Source organism: Mixophyes fleayi, chromosome 1 (genome assembly GCF_038048845.1).
Source record: "Mixophyes fleayi isolate aMixFle1 chromosome 1, aMixFle1.hap1, whole genome shotgun sequence".
Classification (NCBI taxonomy): Eukaryota; Metazoa; Chordata; class Amphibia; order Anura; family Limnodynastidae; genus Mixophyes; species Mixophyes fleayi.
In genome coordinates, this window is record NC_134402.1 from 238,619,588 (window position 1) to 238,636,621 (window position 17,034).

Consider the following 17,034-nt stretch of genomic DNA (forward strand, 5'->3'; position numbering starts at 1 on the left):
GCAATTCCAGTATAATAAGGTGATGGGTGTTTTCTATATTGTATCAAAATACAAATAAACACATACAAATTTAATGTATTAACTTTGTTACATCAAAAGGCATATTTCACAGATTTTACTGCAATCACACTGTATATGATAAAGAACCATAAATTGAATGGGAATATAAGTTGTGTAAACACAGTAAAAACCAGACATATATTTTCCAGAGCCACTACCATGCGTCAGCTTGCTGGTTTGAGTGGCAACAGGGATTTCAACCCTCGCCACTAGTTTACCTGCAGACATCTGGGGGGAGGTAGTTAAAAATCACAAGACTAGATTTAGGATTATGCACAGTAAACATGTGCCTAAATATAAAAGAGGTTGGAAAGCCGTTATTTTCTTGTTCAGTACACTTGTAAACCACTTTTTTTAAATGGACAAAAGAAAAAAGTATTTAAGGAATAGCAAAAATCAATTGATCTGGGATATGAAATCTGCAGGCTACTACCAACATACAATACTCTGACAGAATTGGCAAAAATACATATATTTTTATACTATAGACTTTAAAAAATAAAAAAAAAAGTGTGGTTAGAGTTTAGGATGCTAAAGTGGTGTTCCTACAGACTCCGATTACATAAATGAAGCCTTGCAAAACAACATGCTAGGAAAACAAGTTCGAAAAAGTGTTTGTGTATGTATGCAGACATGTATATGGCAGCCAGTATCCATCATGTACTCAGCATTAGTTTAAGTTCGAGCCATTGGGAAGGGGCTCCTCTCCGGATGCAAGCCAATTTACTTATAGTATCAGACAGGATCAGAGTGGCAGAAGCTGTACTCTAGAAACTACTGATGGCTCCCAATATCTCTTTTGTCTACAAACTAGCAATTGGTAGAGCAAGCAGCCCAGTGGGATACAAACCTTGGGCAAGCCAGGTCCTCTACACAACTTTTCCATTTACCCCTACAAAAAAGGAAGCCTTGGAAACACACAATTGTAGAGAGAACACATACTCTTCAATTGTATTACAATGAATAGCAGTTGGCAGACAATTGTCCTACCACTGTGTAGGTTGGGAACATGTTTTTTTCACATCACTCCTCTCTCTAAACACTAACCACAAGCTATTACTACATGTACTCTACATGCATAGCTTCAATAAATAAGTCTAAGTGTGTGCCAAATGAACAATTACCACCATTATTTTTCCTTGATCAACTCCACGGTTACAGATAGCAAAGGACTAATCTTCCCAACCAAGAACTGAAAACAAGACACCATCAGAAAGTACATAAGGTCACTCCCCATTATTCAAGGCAACTTTTGGCTTTACACATGTTTTTAAAACTTCAGAAGAAGAAATCACATATACAAAGTATAAAAACTTAGTAATGTAAGTTTGGCTGCCATAGAGGCGATTAAGGAAACGTCAATTAATGGATTTCCTTTTCCTCTTCTGTTGCAGTGGATACCAAGTAGTAATACCCAAGCCGATAATTCACTTGATGTTCCTCAAAATCAGAACCCTTCTACAAACATTACGCCTGCTGAGGTTTGGACTTCAATACAATATGTACCAAGGAAGACCATCCTGGTACTTTACACAAATCATTGATTGAGGACTCCTTCTCTGCTCATCATGCTACCGTTGCTACAGTTGAATGAGCCTTAATAGAATCTGTAATTTCTTTTTCTATCTTGTAGGCCTCTTGAATACAAAATTTAACCCATTTGGCAGTGTGTTTAGTGTCATCTTTTTCTTTCTTTTTGCACCTGTTCAAAATATTTGCTTTTTGTTCCTACACCCCGCAGTGTGACACAGGTAATTGCATATTTCCTTAAAGTCCAGACAGTGAAACACTTGAGCTTAAGGCAAAAGGAGGGGACAAAAATTTCCTAAACTACATTAAAGTTTGATATCACTGAGCAAAAAGGTAGTATTTGTCCCAAGACCCACATTATTCTGAAATAGGTTAAGAAAGGGTTCTTCAGCCTAGAGTGCTTGCAGGTCTAATACTCTATGTGTAATCACTACTATAAAGACTACTATCCCAGCAAGGAACTTCAAAAGATATTTCCTGTAAAAGGTTAAAATGCAAATTCCATAAGTCCAAATAACATAGTGCCAAAAATGCAGAAATAATGGTTCAATTCTCCTTGCCGTCTCTTTTGTATTAACGTCATTAAGGCAGAATTCTGTACATTAAGTGCCTTCACTGCTAGACCTTTATTTAATTCTCCTGGTAGAAATTCTAGGATGCAACCGACAGAAGTATTTATTTAGCGATATGTACCTTAAGAGTATACAAGTTCCTGGAAACTTTCCACATTGTATAGTATACCTTTGAAGCGGATCGCTTTCTGATTTTAACAGTGTATATTGGATTTAATGAGAAACCTTGTTGACTCGGCAATCTCACGTAATCAGGTTCCACGATACTGGACTTTAATGCTGATTTGTCCATGATGTAGAAGACTCAGATATACTGGAAGATACCGTGGCTTTGTTATTGCCACCTGAAACTACCACTACTTCTGCAACCCATCTCCTTCGTGGCCAAAAACTTAGTAGAAACACAATAACTTTCACTGTCCCTTCATATTCTTTGCACCCTGGCAATCAACAGGATTTGGGGAGACGCATATTATAAACTGAATTCAAAATTCTAATGTAAGAGCAGCCAAAAGGAGTTGCCATTTTAAGCTGGACTGGCGAGATTCTATCAAGCCTTTACCATCTAAAAAGTAGTTTTCATCGCACTTTATAGCAGCAATCTCTGGTAGGAATAAGTTGGAGCCCAGCAGGGGAATGTGTATTTTTTTTTGGCTAGTGTATATCATGTCTATTGCTGTGTTTTAACGCAAGAGCAGTTTAGTATATTGTGAAATAAAAGAACCTTTCTCGCTATCCTTCTAAAATAAAGGGTTTTAGAGGAATCATGCAACTCTGGGAAGGGTTAAGTGTGTAAAGACCATCATTGTGTTAATTTATGTCATTTTTCCAACAAACTGGAAGCGCATGCAACTACAAAAGGATGGCGTGGTAGCAGTCTATAGCTCAGATTAGCACAGTCACTAAGTGGTAACTTCAGTATGGTTATTGCACCAATGGTAATAGTGTTTAGATATGTAATTTCAAACACCAAGTGTTGTGTAAAAAAAACCAAAATAAAGCGTATGTTTTATTATATAAAATAAAAGCAATCGCCTATTTATATGTGCCAACTTCAAAAACAATAAGAATTTTGTAAACACTGGATCCATTGTTAAGGAATTTATACTTATCTTCATTTTGAGTATTTCTTTGAACTAGTAAAAAAGTACATAATTTCATGTTTTACAGACCAATGTGCTGGGACTCAAGATTTTTTTTTTTTTTATGGTGAATTAGTGGTAAAGCTTTTGCAGTAAATTTGCTATGGTCTTCGTTCATTTTCTGATAGAGATGCAGTTGTGATGACACTTTTTGCTGGAAATATTGCTGCGTTCACGAGTGCAATTTTTCATTCCATTGTTTTATTCTGTATTTAATGGGCTGTCAGGTGACAAAAGAGAGCATCCCATTCAGTTTTGCTGGCATATGTTTCAAACAAAATCCAATAATGTTCCGCACATGATTTTACTGCGATTGTTTTCTTTGCCCCCGTTGCAGATTTCATCTGGTCTCATAAAAAAAAAAAAAAAAAAAATGACTTGAAACAGAGTTTCAACTTCTTTTCCTGGCTCAGAGAAAACATTTTTTTTTTAAAAGGTGCCTCATGTGTAGTCTCATCCAGGGCATGGCATCCATGGCTGTGTTCATGAGCCCTAACACTCTTAAGCACTTCCCCACCATGGACCAGAGATTCCTTTGCAAACTTCCAGGGACAAGAATTATTTTCCTTTTATTGGGTCTAGGCAAATCACTAACTATTTTAGTCTGAAATTGCTGTTTTGTTTTTTTTTCTTGTTGGTTCTCAAGCCAAACCAGCTCTCGCAACAGAATGAGAAATGTTCGTTGAAAAATCAGAAATCGGAGAAATTTTTTGACGCAATGTTAAAATGTTGTTGAGATGTCATGAATTTAAAATTGTACAACTTCCTTCACCATGTTTTTCTACAATAAAAACCGTGGAATAGCGCTAAGCACCGATTAGGAACCCTGTCAATCAGCTCCTGGTTTTACAACTGTAGACAGCCCAACAAGCAGATATTTATTGACTTTTTGGAGATGGGTATCTAAGAACGCTGTTGCATGGTGGATATCTCATGAATTCAAATGTGTCTGCAGATTTTCAGAAGAATAGACTTTAGAAGTGACTGTCTGCCACCATTATGTTCCAGTAGAACAAATCCTTTGGTAAGTATTGGGAAGATCAATTTAAATGCCTAAAGAGCATTGCCTCTCTGTAGACACAATACAAGTCCTGGAAATCCCTGCATGAAATTGACTGAGGTGGCATCTTCAAGGCCTGTGTTTGGCTTTTAAGAAATCCCTGTTATGACTAAATCTGCTCTCGCTCCTTAGAAGGCATCCAGGATATGGACCTGTCTTGTAGTATTCATACAAACTTCCCTCAAGAAAACTGTGGAACAGGAGTCCAGCTTCTTTCCAAATAGGTATTCTCCTTCAAAAGGTGACACTATCCTAGGATTGTAGCCATCGCACTAAACGGATTATTGCTGTAGATGCCAGGGCAAACCATTTCATAGAGTCCATTCTTGCCTTACACATTACTAATCAATTCCTTCTTACCTATCTTCAACTGTTTTTAAAAGACCACTTCTTTTGACACTATCCTAGATGTTTCTTTCAAGATCATTGCCCCACATTTGTAGAGAGATATGTGGCATTGCTAGAGACAATTTTAATGCTGTACCTACAGTGACATGAAGCTTCTTTGAAACACTTTCAACATTACTATCCATTCTCAAAGAATTTGAATATTTTTTAAAAAATAAAAATGCTGTGTTTAAACAGCTATTGCTGAGCCTCCAGTTGGACAATATGACTTTATATCTCTCATTTTGCCACTATCCAACAAGTTGCGTTTGTGTTCCCACGCAGATAAACAATTCCATCTTTTCCAGTACAAAAATATCACGCTCCCCCCTCAGCTACCAGTCATTTTTTAAATAATTTGGTAATCACCCTTACATCCACTAAAAAAAAAATAAAAAGCCATGTTTGCACCTTTAACATCAGTACAAACAAATATACTGGGAAAGGGGGGGGGGGGAATATATGAATGTGTTTAGTACTGTTTATAATGGGTTCTCAGAATATTACAATTTAGTCGCAATTTATTGCCTTTGCACAGTATAACATGAGCTGTTCCTGTAGAAAAGGTTACAGTCTGTAGTAACCACACATTTGCTTGTCCCACCCCAAATGCACCAGAAAAACAACCCACATTTAGATCCTGTGCTGTGGACAACCAAAAAAAACCCATTTACATACCTACTGTGAATAGCTTTCATAAAATACATCACTGATATAACACTGATGGACAGAATATTCTGGTCGTTCGCAGGTAATGGTCATTGGTACATATATATGCTGTAATTTAATGAGGAAATGCACAATTTAGGCAAGTTCTTTAGAAAATAGATGTGTCAGGGAATACAAATATAAGCCAAATATAATCATGCCCACTATTCACTAACTTCTTGCTTCATTTTTTGCTCGTGGAAAACAAAGCTGCTCAAAGCACATTGGATTAGAATGTTCAATGCTGAACATGTACTATGTTTATTTTCAGTAAAGTAGACGGATATTTTCTTTCTTCAATTAAGGACACCAGTGACAAGTTATCAATGAACCAAACATTATCTTCAGTGAAGTTCATTAGCCATTTATATTCTGTATATCGTCTCTGGAAGCTTTTTTTTGCCAAATAATGTATGGTAAAAAATAAAACAAACTGTTTTACAGTTTCAATACACAAATCAAAGCAGACTTAGGTGTACACCATACATTTATTACTGAACAACCCTCTCTCAACTCCAAAATTGGACACAGGGATAAAAAAAATAAAAATAAAAAATAAATCATTGCACTACTTAGTAAAGCATTACTAGTAACTCTCATAAAAAATGTACAAATTGTTAAAAATTTATCAAGCCTTCAAATGATTTGGTTACAGATATTTATAATACATTTAAAACTACATGTCATGTTAAATGATACAATAGAGAATGATTTAAAGAAAAAAAAAATATGAATCCAATAAAATCCATAAGCTTTCATTGGCAAATCTGAAACACATAAATAGCAAAATGAGGTAACTGTAAATGTACCAAGAAGGGAGAGCACACAAAAGGCTCTTTCCTGTAAGGCCTAAAGATAATTCAGATGAAATATTTCACTAGGAAGAAGAGGGGGGAAAAATACTGTAAAGGGGCAAGGTATATAAGGAAAGACTATAAAAAACAATTTCTATCAAATAAAACCCTGAACATCTTAAGGCCTTGATAACCACTTGTAGACAAGAGCCACAAAACATGAAAAAGCAAGAATTTCATGCAAAAAGTAAAAAGAAAATGCAAACAGAATGCTAGATGTTGAAGCCAACGGTTGATAAAAGGTTTAGGGAGTGGGAGATGACAACCAACATCTGTATTGATTCTTGTGCTGGTCAGGCACTACTGCATGCTAGGGCTAGAGGCATCAGATATAGAACAAATGGCAGTAACAGCTGAGAAAGATCATCTGACTCCTGGACATGTTGGCCGTACGTACAAAAAAAAAAAAAAAAAAAGTAAAATCGCAAAACCCGAAAAATGAGAAATTTGTAGCTGGTACGTGCTGGTTCAGAACACATGCATGTGTGCTTGTTATAGATTTAGCTCTATTTAGTATATTAACCACAGGAAGTTAGTCAGCACACGTCTGCACGAGACCCATGCAAAAAAATAATTTTTTCCAGAAGTACCAGCCTCCAGAGTGTAACTAGAAAACTCTGAATAGTGACCCTACTCTTTAAACATTTGTCCTAAAATAAAACGAAACAAGTAAATTGCATTGTGCCAGAAGGTGAACATAAATTTATTAAATGTGTACCCTAGACTTTTTTTTGTTTGTTTTATTATCCCATTTAGCTCAGTTTAAGCTAGAAAAAGTGCGATGCTTGCATGCTTTAATAAAGTGAATATTGAGTGTAATAGTGTTAAGTCTATACAAGTAAAAACTTTTTCGCAGTATATAAAAAGTATTTGTAGCATTATAAGAGGAGTGTGGTATACAATGTCTGCAATTACATGGTTTCATTAGTTTATTAAAAATGTGACAATGGCCAGTGGCTGGTTAGTACAAGGACAAGTTCGATTTATAATGATACTAAGAGCAAGTTTTGTCCATTTGGTTCCAGAACATTGTGGTGTTTACAGGTTTTAATATTATTTTAAAAAAGTTAAATGTTCTGTCTTTGCTATTGGGTAATGGAGGCAACAGTGTGTAAAAACCATAGGCAAATTGTGCTTTTGTTTAGTCCACTGAACCAAAAGCTCGGAAAAAGGGGAAGCAGCATGAAGTTAAACAGAACACTGTCTGAGACACAGAACTGTGACAGGCACAGGACAGACATGCATCACAAGTTATGATACACACATTACTAACTTAAAGCTGGGACTGGTAGCAAAATACAGCAATATCAATAATTGTGCTGCTTGTGCTATTGCAACCAATAGAAAAATGAACACCCAATTAAGCAGCAGCATTGCAGGGGGAAAATGAAAAAGTGCATTTGAAAAATTTATTTAACCAATATTTAAATCAGAGAATGAGCTACCAAAGATCACCCACTAATTTGTGGTCTGTTCCTCTTGTGAATGTAAATAGGAAAACTCAAAAAAGAGTATTTAACCCACTGCCATATACACAAGGCAAATTTGTGGCTAAACCAATATTCAAGCGAATGTTGCCTATCAATTAGGAGCTAATGAAATCATTAAGGCATAAAGCACTTTGTGCATCGTACCTTAGACTTGTTCCTAGCAAATTAATCAGCTAAATTTTGGTTTAGCCACCAAATGGCTGTCTCCATGTGTATAAGGATGAATACAATGACCAAAATGTGCCATCCTTACAATACCTAACCAAAATGGACCTACAAGTCCTACATGCCAATTTGTCTCCTTGACAGGGCTTGAAGCAAAGCAATTTTAATTCCTCATACTGCTAAATCTTTGATGTCCTAATTTCTATAGAATGCCACTGGAATTAGGAAACAGCAGCAAACAGAGGGATGAGACATTAAAATGTAAAGAACTAAATATTTAATAATTTCTGGAACACAAGCTTTGCATGGCACACACAATTTGTGCTGCACCATTGAAATAGAAAATATAGATTCATAGTAACAACAGGTCCATTTTTAAACTGGAAATAGAGAATGGTCATGAGCGTTAACTAAGAAAACCACATATGAACAATGGAGAGGTAAATGTTACACGTTACATCCATGCCCAGATTTACCTACATTGACACAGACTGTTTCAGTTGTGTCCTGTTCAGTTAAGAGATGTAAAACGGTTTAATGAAGTAGACAAATTAACCAATAAATCTGAAGAAAACAGTCTATGCTTTGCAGGCCTTTTTTCTTGTGGACACTTAAAAGCACTTCAACCATGTATTGGTCATCAAGTTTGGAGTTTGCTTTTTGTGAAATACATTTCAGTGTTCATTTCAAATGCTGTTTAGAACTCAGTAACAAAGTGAAATAAATTAAGCAACATTTAAGACAAAGATGGCTCCAAAAATAAAATAGGATCATGCCTATTAAACACCTACAATTGATTATACAAAAAAAAAATAAAAAATACAACGTATATTATCACAAAATGACCTGGTGTGGTGCAAATATTACAATAATTAAAATTTGGATAAAGTTAACCAAAATAGAATTTAGCTACTATTTAAAAGAAATTGAAAGACTTTACAAAGGGCACGCTTTACATACACAAGAGGTACTCTCACCAAAAAAATATGTATACTTATGGCTTAATAAATGATCAGTTCATTGTTGGGCTCTTGCCCAATTTTCAATAAACAAGAAAAAAATAGCAACTTCTGTAGTGTCCTTTAGTAGTACTTAAGTTATGAACTGATGCACTTTTCCCCTTTTCCTGCAGTGGCAAAATAAAAATTATATGGAAAGGTGAGAAAGCGGTATGAAATGCCTATAGATTGCTACACCCTTAGCATTCAGTGTGCAACTGCAAACACAAGAAAAGAAACCAGTGTACAGTACTAGTACTGTTTAAATAACACACAAGATTATACATTGCAGCATAAGTAATACTACACACATACGTTCTCAGTACATGCTGGTATATAGGTTCCCAACTGCACATATTCACGCTCTTGTGCTCGACACAAGCCAACATACAAAGCAACATCGCCACTAACACACAGTCTTACATTCCATCCGTTCGCACTCACAGTATCTGAAGGCTCTATAATAAGGTAGATTGCTAAATTGTTTGGAGCTACCACTGTATTTTGTTTCATATTTTCCGTTTAAATATAAAAGCACATGCTAAAAGATCACATCCACGTAATCTTGCAGCAAATACACTCGGAATGATCACACGAAAACCAGGGAATGTTAGTGCACACACAAAATAAGCTAAGGAATATAAAAAAATAATAATAATAATCTTTGGAGTCCCAATCACACGGTTAGTATAACAATCCCATAATTGTGAAGACTAATTATAAGCTTTATAATTGATTAAATCACACAGTGCAAAAAGAGGTCCACAGACCCTTTTGTGTAAAGAATAGGCTGGAAGCCACACGGGTTAAGTTCAATGGATAGTTGGTGTGCATATGAAATTACACACACACGTGACTAGGAACACCCGAGCGAGAATTGTGCTCTGAGATTGGTCATTCTGAATCACGATGTACTTCTGAAGCATCAGCTCGACAAATAGGGCAGGTACGATTTGCCTAGATGAAAAAAGCAGAAGAATTTAAATGAGTTGATGGGTAAATATTGTTTAATGTAAAAGGATTAATTAATGTGTTTTCATGTCAGAAACAAATCAAACATACATTTTATGTTAATAAATGTGAAAAATTCAGCTTGTTCTAGAACAGGTACAAAGTGAAAGTTTTAGAGCATAAAAAAACACTCATTACAATGTATTGCAGTTATTTTATTACCGTTTCTTAAAAAGTTCACTATATGTCCCAAGTATTTGAGGTTGTAACCTTACAATTTAGTAATCTAGGGTACTCAAAACATAAGCAGGGTAAGAGGGACTATACTGTCATTGGCTTTCAATAATGGTTTTTAAAGCAAAGATCAGACAAAGATAAGGTGCCATTAGCCGCAAAGGGCCTGATTTTGAGTGAGGAGCAAAGCACAGAAAAGGAGCAACTTTGCACCTGGACAAACCAGAGGTTACAATACAAGGGGTACAAATTGACTTATCTTTTTGCAAGCAAGGAAAATACTGGCTGTTTTTCAAGTAGCACACATACTTGATAGCTTTATTTTTAAACTGAAATTAAAGTTGAACTACAAATCTGTTCCCACATTATAAATGTACCTTCCCCTCTAATGCAACATGGTTTTGCAAAGGTGCAATTTGCTTTGCTCCTAACTGAAAATCAGGCCCATAGTGCTTTCCAGCTACTGCTGTACAGCAGCCTTACAGCCTGGGTGACTTTTGCTCAATTCAGAGATTGCAAGAATTCAGAAGAACCTTACAAAAAAAACAAAACAAAAAAAGACAGACTACACAGACCTTAGGGGTGCCTATCAGTAGTTAAACTAAATTATAGTTTATAATACAGCATATATGCAGACAAATCATTGGAATCACCAGCTCAAAAGAGCAAAAAAAACAAAACACTACTCTTAAAATAAAAATATCACCTTAAGCCACTTGTCGACACACTTGGCGTGGAATTCGTGGTTGCATGGTAAGACTCTTAGAAGTTGTCTTGACTCGAAATCACACATGCACACTACACACCTGGAAGGGAAAAACACAAATAAAATTACATTAGACCAGGCCTAACACACATACTTTTGTTTTGACTATCCCTTTATGCCTCTTCCACCGCATTAGAAAAAAACAGAAATATCAAAATTTACAGCAGAAGCTGTAGCATAAGACACCAATCACTTGTGCCTTAACTGTACAACCTTAATTCCATTTGAGATAATCAAACATTTAATTTGCACATTTACTGAAACTTACAAGGTCTGCTCCGACTGGTGGTTGTTTGGGTTAAACCTATATGATGGAAGCTGTTCAATGTCTGCTTTTGTTAATCCCCGTGGTTTAGCTTCACCAAGTCTTTCGGCTAGATTCAGCAATGCCTGCAATGAAAAAATGAAATGGACATTCTACAAATGTATTTCCTAATTAATGCATAGAATTTGTAAAGGGTAAGTGATACACTTCCAGACTGGTTAGAAAAGTAGTTAAAAAAGCTTTATATAGATATTTAACAGTGTTTTTTGGCTATTTGTCTAAGGGCATTAAGGAATTGCAAATAAAATATGTTTGTGAATACATACACCAACCTCATAGTTTTCCACCTCCCCATCTTCTACATCCAACTCGAAGCTAAAGGCTGGTCCTACAGTAGGAGGCACTGGAAGCATTGATCTAAAATAAACATAAAAAAAAGTTTCCTAGTGTCCTTAGGTCTTTTCAAACTGCTATAAAAATAGTCTTATTTATACAGAGAATCGGAAACTCGTATATGCTACACATCTACTAAAAACGCAAACAAAATAAGTGAGCATAACAATTAACAGAATGTCAGTTCAATGCATAGTCTAAAATATTAATGCAATAGTTTATTAATAAAAAAAACAAACTGAAAACAAATAAGTGCTGTTTTGCAGGGAGCTGGCTGGGGTCATGGGTATAGAGTAATATAAAAATAGTCTTAAATGGAGGGATTGAAATTCAAAAAGCATTAGAAAAAATACTTGCGCTCTCTCCAAAATGTATACATCGTGACATACTACTACATGCATTGAGTACCTCCACAAGCAAGCAATATAGAAGAGAACAAATGATACATTTTGTGTTGCCAAATGTAAGGTAACTTTAATTAAATAAAATCATAGCATTAAAGCAAGCAGAAGGACTGTTTCAGTGTACATGAACACTTAATACAGTTGAGCACTACTCAATATTTTGCCAAACATTTATCGTCACATTCTGCTTGTGTTTAAGTCCAGCAAATAAAGTCCGATTTTTATGAGAGCTTGTCATATTCTGAATTATTCAGAACTAAAAAAATATTAAGACAAAATAAAATCAGGCTACCGTCAGACTGGTTCACTGAGGTTTCATGTATTACCAAAAGCCCCACACCGCGCACGGAGGGTTGTTATCTACCAGCCAGCCAGTATTAAAATGTGCAGAGAAAACTCCCTGCCAGCGTTTCTAAACAGATATCATGGCATCATCTTTAAACCAATTCGTCATAACTCTGGAAAACTAACTTGAAAGCCAAAAGTAAATAGGGCAGATGTATAATAGTTAGTTCATAAAATACAATATTAAGGATTGAGTAAAAACAGAGTTCTCTAAGACTTTCAATAATAACCTTCGCACAGGACAACCTTTAGCAAGTAATTATAAGTCCTGTGTACATTAGATATATATATATATATATATCTATTCATCCATCTATGACTGGTTGTTAGAGGCAACACGTTTCTCAGACTTACTCCATGCTATTACATATGCTGTATGGTGTCCAGTAACAGGATTGGGAAAAATCAAGGGAACTATTACACTATAACCTGATAGTTAAGAGATAAATACCCAAATTCAGAACCTTATCAGTACTAAGACAAGTGGGACTGGCCTTGCTGATATTTAACAGCAAAATAATGCCACTCATCTTCAGTAAAATATATCTTCCTCTTTCATAGATAGTACTCATTTGAGATTTCACTCAAAAGCTGTCAGAAATATATATATTATATATATATTATATATATATATATATATATACACACACACACACACACATATAAATAATTTTATTTTCCTGAATCCTTCATTTGTTTTGTACTTTAGGTCAGTACTGGAGCTTGGCTGTCCAAACTTCCAGAATAGACAAAATAAATATAAAGAATTGATGGATATTTGTGTTTGCACACGTGGTGTAGTAAAGATTACTATATATAACCGATACAATATACTGATATAATGTAGCTGTTGAAAAAAAGGTATGGAATATTTGAGTTTCAAGTACTTACAAAACATAAGGTAAAAGGCTTGGATGGTAAGGTGGTGGTGGTATTGGCTGTTGCGATCGATATCTGCTACGACCAGTTAGTCTTCGAGGCATAAATGGAGGATAAGGCTGTAAATTAAAAATTGTGATAATTAGAAATATTCATGCAAATAACATTTAAAAAGACCCTTGTTCTGCTATTGAAGAGTCATAAGCAAAAACAGGAGTCTCAAAACAGCTTTTTAAGAGACAAGAGAAATGTTTGTTCTCTCACTAACAGACCAGACCTGTACAGCAATTCTCTCTTTGGTTCCTCCTCCAGCTCACTGCCACAGTATGACCCTGCAGTGGAAACTGCCATCCGCCATGACAGACTGTTCATCCTATACCTCATGAAAAGGGGTCGATCTACTCCCTTCCAGCTGCCAAGTATCAGGTGCTTTCCAGAGACTTGTTTCCCTCTCTTTGGACGTGTATGCTATCTATCTTTCCTACCCTCACCGTTTACATGTTGTCATTATTCATCAACTAGCTATAGATCTTCTGCCATTACTTACCTCTCCAATTTTTTTTTATCCTGGCCAACGTTATTTCACCCCTACCTCCCACTTTCCCATTAAGGGACTTCAACTAACAAACTAATGACCAAACTCCTGGGCCTCATATCTTATCTCACTTTCATTTTCCTTTGGGCTGAAACAATGGATGAATTGTAGCACTGACAAGGTTGCGCATCAGTTAGACCTAGTTAATCCTGAGGTTTTCAGCTCTCCATTCTGTTCTCAAAACCATCAATTTATTTCAAACATGTACAATATTACCTGCATCCTCCTTACCAATTCCCCCACTATACCTGTGACAGTCACTCCATCGACCACTCTGATTTTGCACCCAACCAAATCTCTGAAACTCTTCCTTCCTATTTACTTCCAAACCGAAATTACTGGTCAAAGCATACAACAGAGCCTTTGGCATTATTGGTATGCCCTGTTACAGTTCCAGGACATTCCTCCATTAAACCAAAGACCACAACTGAATTCACAAACACATTCACTGTGCACTTCATAGTGCTCAGAACACCCCTGGAGGAGGTGTTCTACTCTGTTTCCTCTCAACTGTTAACTCTTGCTTGGCAACACCGTGGGCAATAAACCATGTATATCAAGTCTATGGGCTAGATTTACTAAGAATCGAGTCTGGTGGCTGTTTTAAACTGCCACGCAGCCGGCAGTTTTGTGGTCTTAAAAGCCAAATTTACTATAGAGCAGTTTGAAGTTGCAACTTAAAATGCCTGGCGATGTGCGACGGATTGAAAACAGCTAAGCCTCAGGGGGTTTTGTCTAAGCCGCCGGTGGTCTAGTTAAAACCGCCATCCAAAAAAATAGGACAGTTAATACCTGCTTCTGAATGGCTTGATAGCTCAAACATGCTGTTTGATCTCATTTTGCCATGCAGAACACATAAGAGGAAGCACCACTGACATTTATATTATTGGGGCAAAATTATTTTAAAGTTTACTTATGGGGGCAAATCTTAATTTTCATTATATTGAGGGGACAAAATTATTGAATTATTCAGGTGCTATGAAATTCCAAATTGTGCAACATAATTATATCCACCATTAACAATTATATTCATATTTACCCCAAAATACAATACAATACAATACAATACAATAGTATCCCCTTAAAAAAGGGCACACACAAGTATAAATTAATTTTGCCCCATAACTATTAAATAATGGCCCCAATAATTGAAATGTTAATGGTACTTCCTCTTATGCTCTGAACAGCAAAACAGCTCAAACATGCAGTTTGAGCAATCTAGCCGCTCACAACCGCCTTCTTTTTTGGCCATTTGGATGGCTGTATGTTCATCATTGTTAAAATCGGGATGACGATTTGTAAAATGTCAATTCTGGCTGTTTAGGTTTTAAAATCAGAAATAAATAAACAAATCTGAAAGCTGTCGGTTTTACCAAACCACCCTTTATAAAATCTAGCCCTATGTGTTAATCCTTACACAAACTGATCCCTAAAATTGTTTTAATGTATTCAATGCTCACTTCCATACTGCGCCTGCCCCCCCTTCCCTTCCTCTTGTATTCTCCTAAAGATTTTGCAGGCTTCACAGGCATTGGAGAAGTAGTGATGATCCTTCTCTCCTACTTTCCAAACATTCTTCACATTTGACCCTTTCTCCTATCACAGTCAACCTTTCTACTCCTTTCTTCTCTTACCCCATCCCAATAATGTTTTTGCCCATACCATAGTTGTTAACAACTCCTCTCAACCCACTGTCATTTTTCCTGTATACTATTATATATTTTATATATAAAAACAGTTACCATACCAATTCTCAAAAGCAAACTGAACTCCATTGCTGGATTTTTACATTCCTATATCTAACTATGATCTGACTTTGTACATGTATTTTGCAGAGGCAGTCCTTAACTAGTGAGGCATTCAAATAATCAGGATCATACATACATGGTGTGGCAGAGCCCAACCATCTAGTGTACTTACTCCACCAACTTAGGTCTATGTAGCCAAAATACAATTAGAATGTAAGCCCTCTGGAGCAGTGACACTATTGTCCGATTTTGTTTCATAGACACCATTTCCATATATTGTCTCTTGTAAAACACTAGATAAACAATGGCATACACAGCTCTGGACACAGTTTAGTCCACCAAGTGGGAAGCTGTGTTCTCTTATTTTACAAAGGTATTTTTGCCAATTTCTGCAGTTTGTGGAGTAACCTAGTATTATTTTAGTTATGATTTAAAAATTCTTTACTGAATTGTTGTTATATATACAAAAAAGAAGGGTTCTACTTCTCTCCAATTGTTTAATTTGACATTTACTAGTTTACCGCAGTCTTTTAAATTATTGCATAAATATAAAGTATTATTTTCTAGTCTTGCCTAATTAGTGTTATCAGATATTCATGTGTGTTATATCACAATATAGAAGGTGTTACAACTTCATTTGTATGATCATGTTGCAAACCCTATTTAATAGAGGATGCTCTTTATGTGCTGGGCTTTTCTCCTATGCCAGCTGCCCAAGGAGGAGAGCTGTGAGGTACAGAAAAAACGACCCAAGAGAACATATTCTGTATGCTAGCAGTCTGTCTTGGCATGCGATATTAGCAATCAGCCAAAAAAACTGTATTACACGTCATCCACCAAAGCAAAACAGGTGCACAAGGGTAACCTTTTCTTCTGGAAAGTACACATTACACAAAGCAACTTGGTAATAGATTCTTTTCTTACATTTTTAGAATACAAATTTTGAACAGCGAACTAACAGAAAATGACTTACAACTCCAAAGGAAACCTCCTGGTGCAAAGGATCATGAGTTATGAATTGTAACGGGGCAGTTGGCTGTAACGTTGGTGCATGAGCAGGTGGAGGGTATGTAAATCCACCCACAGGTAGATGTTCACCCAACAGTTCCACTTCATTCTCTATCCTTTGCAGAGGCTGCAGGAAACAACAAAAACATCCCCTGGGTCATACAAGAACATTTCTTAGGTAAGAGACAAGTACATTTTCTGAAGCATTTTGGGTCCACTTTCCACCCAACCCATATCAATTTACTAAGTTACTCTAATAAATCCTCTGTCATTATATATTACTCCCGGCAGTGGGCACAGAGCAACTAAGTTAATGGGGGGGGGGGGGGAGGGGTTCAAGTTTCAAAGAGGCTAGTCTCAGAGAAACACACCCATCTTTTAATCATAAAAATTCTGGCTCAATCCAGAGAAGAATAGGTGACTGGTCTGTAAATTCCCTTCCTCACAGGTTCCAGCTAACAGCATGGAGACAAAATTTAG

The 17,034-nt window shown here is 36.2% G+C and overlaps 1 protein-coding gene across 3 annotated transcripts in view; it reads right to left on the reverse strand.

The window, feature by feature from the left end:
• Positions 1-5,928: 5,928 nt before the first annotated feature.
• The window catches only part of RNF38 (ring finger protein 38), a 185,214-nt gene continuing 174,108 nt past the window's right edge, over positions 5,929-17,034 (reverse strand). For all 3 annotated transcript variants that reach the window (XM_075208162.1, XM_075208153.1, XM_075208171.1), the window contains 6 exons: positions 16,520-16,681; positions 13,216-13,322; positions 11,515-11,599; positions 11,186-11,307; positions 10,858-10,957; positions 5,929-9,923 (listed from right to left, as the gene is read on the reverse strand). In XM_075208162.1, coding sequence (XP_075064263.1) covers positions 9,861-9,923; positions 10,858-10,957; positions 11,186-11,307; positions 11,515-11,599; positions 13,216-13,322; positions 16,520-16,681 — 639 coding nt within the window. In that variant the 3' untranslated portion in view covers positions 5,929-9,860. The remainder of the gene's footprint in view (positions 9,924-10,857; positions 10,958-11,185; positions 11,308-11,514; positions 11,600-13,215; positions 13,323-16,519; positions 16,682-17,034) is intronic.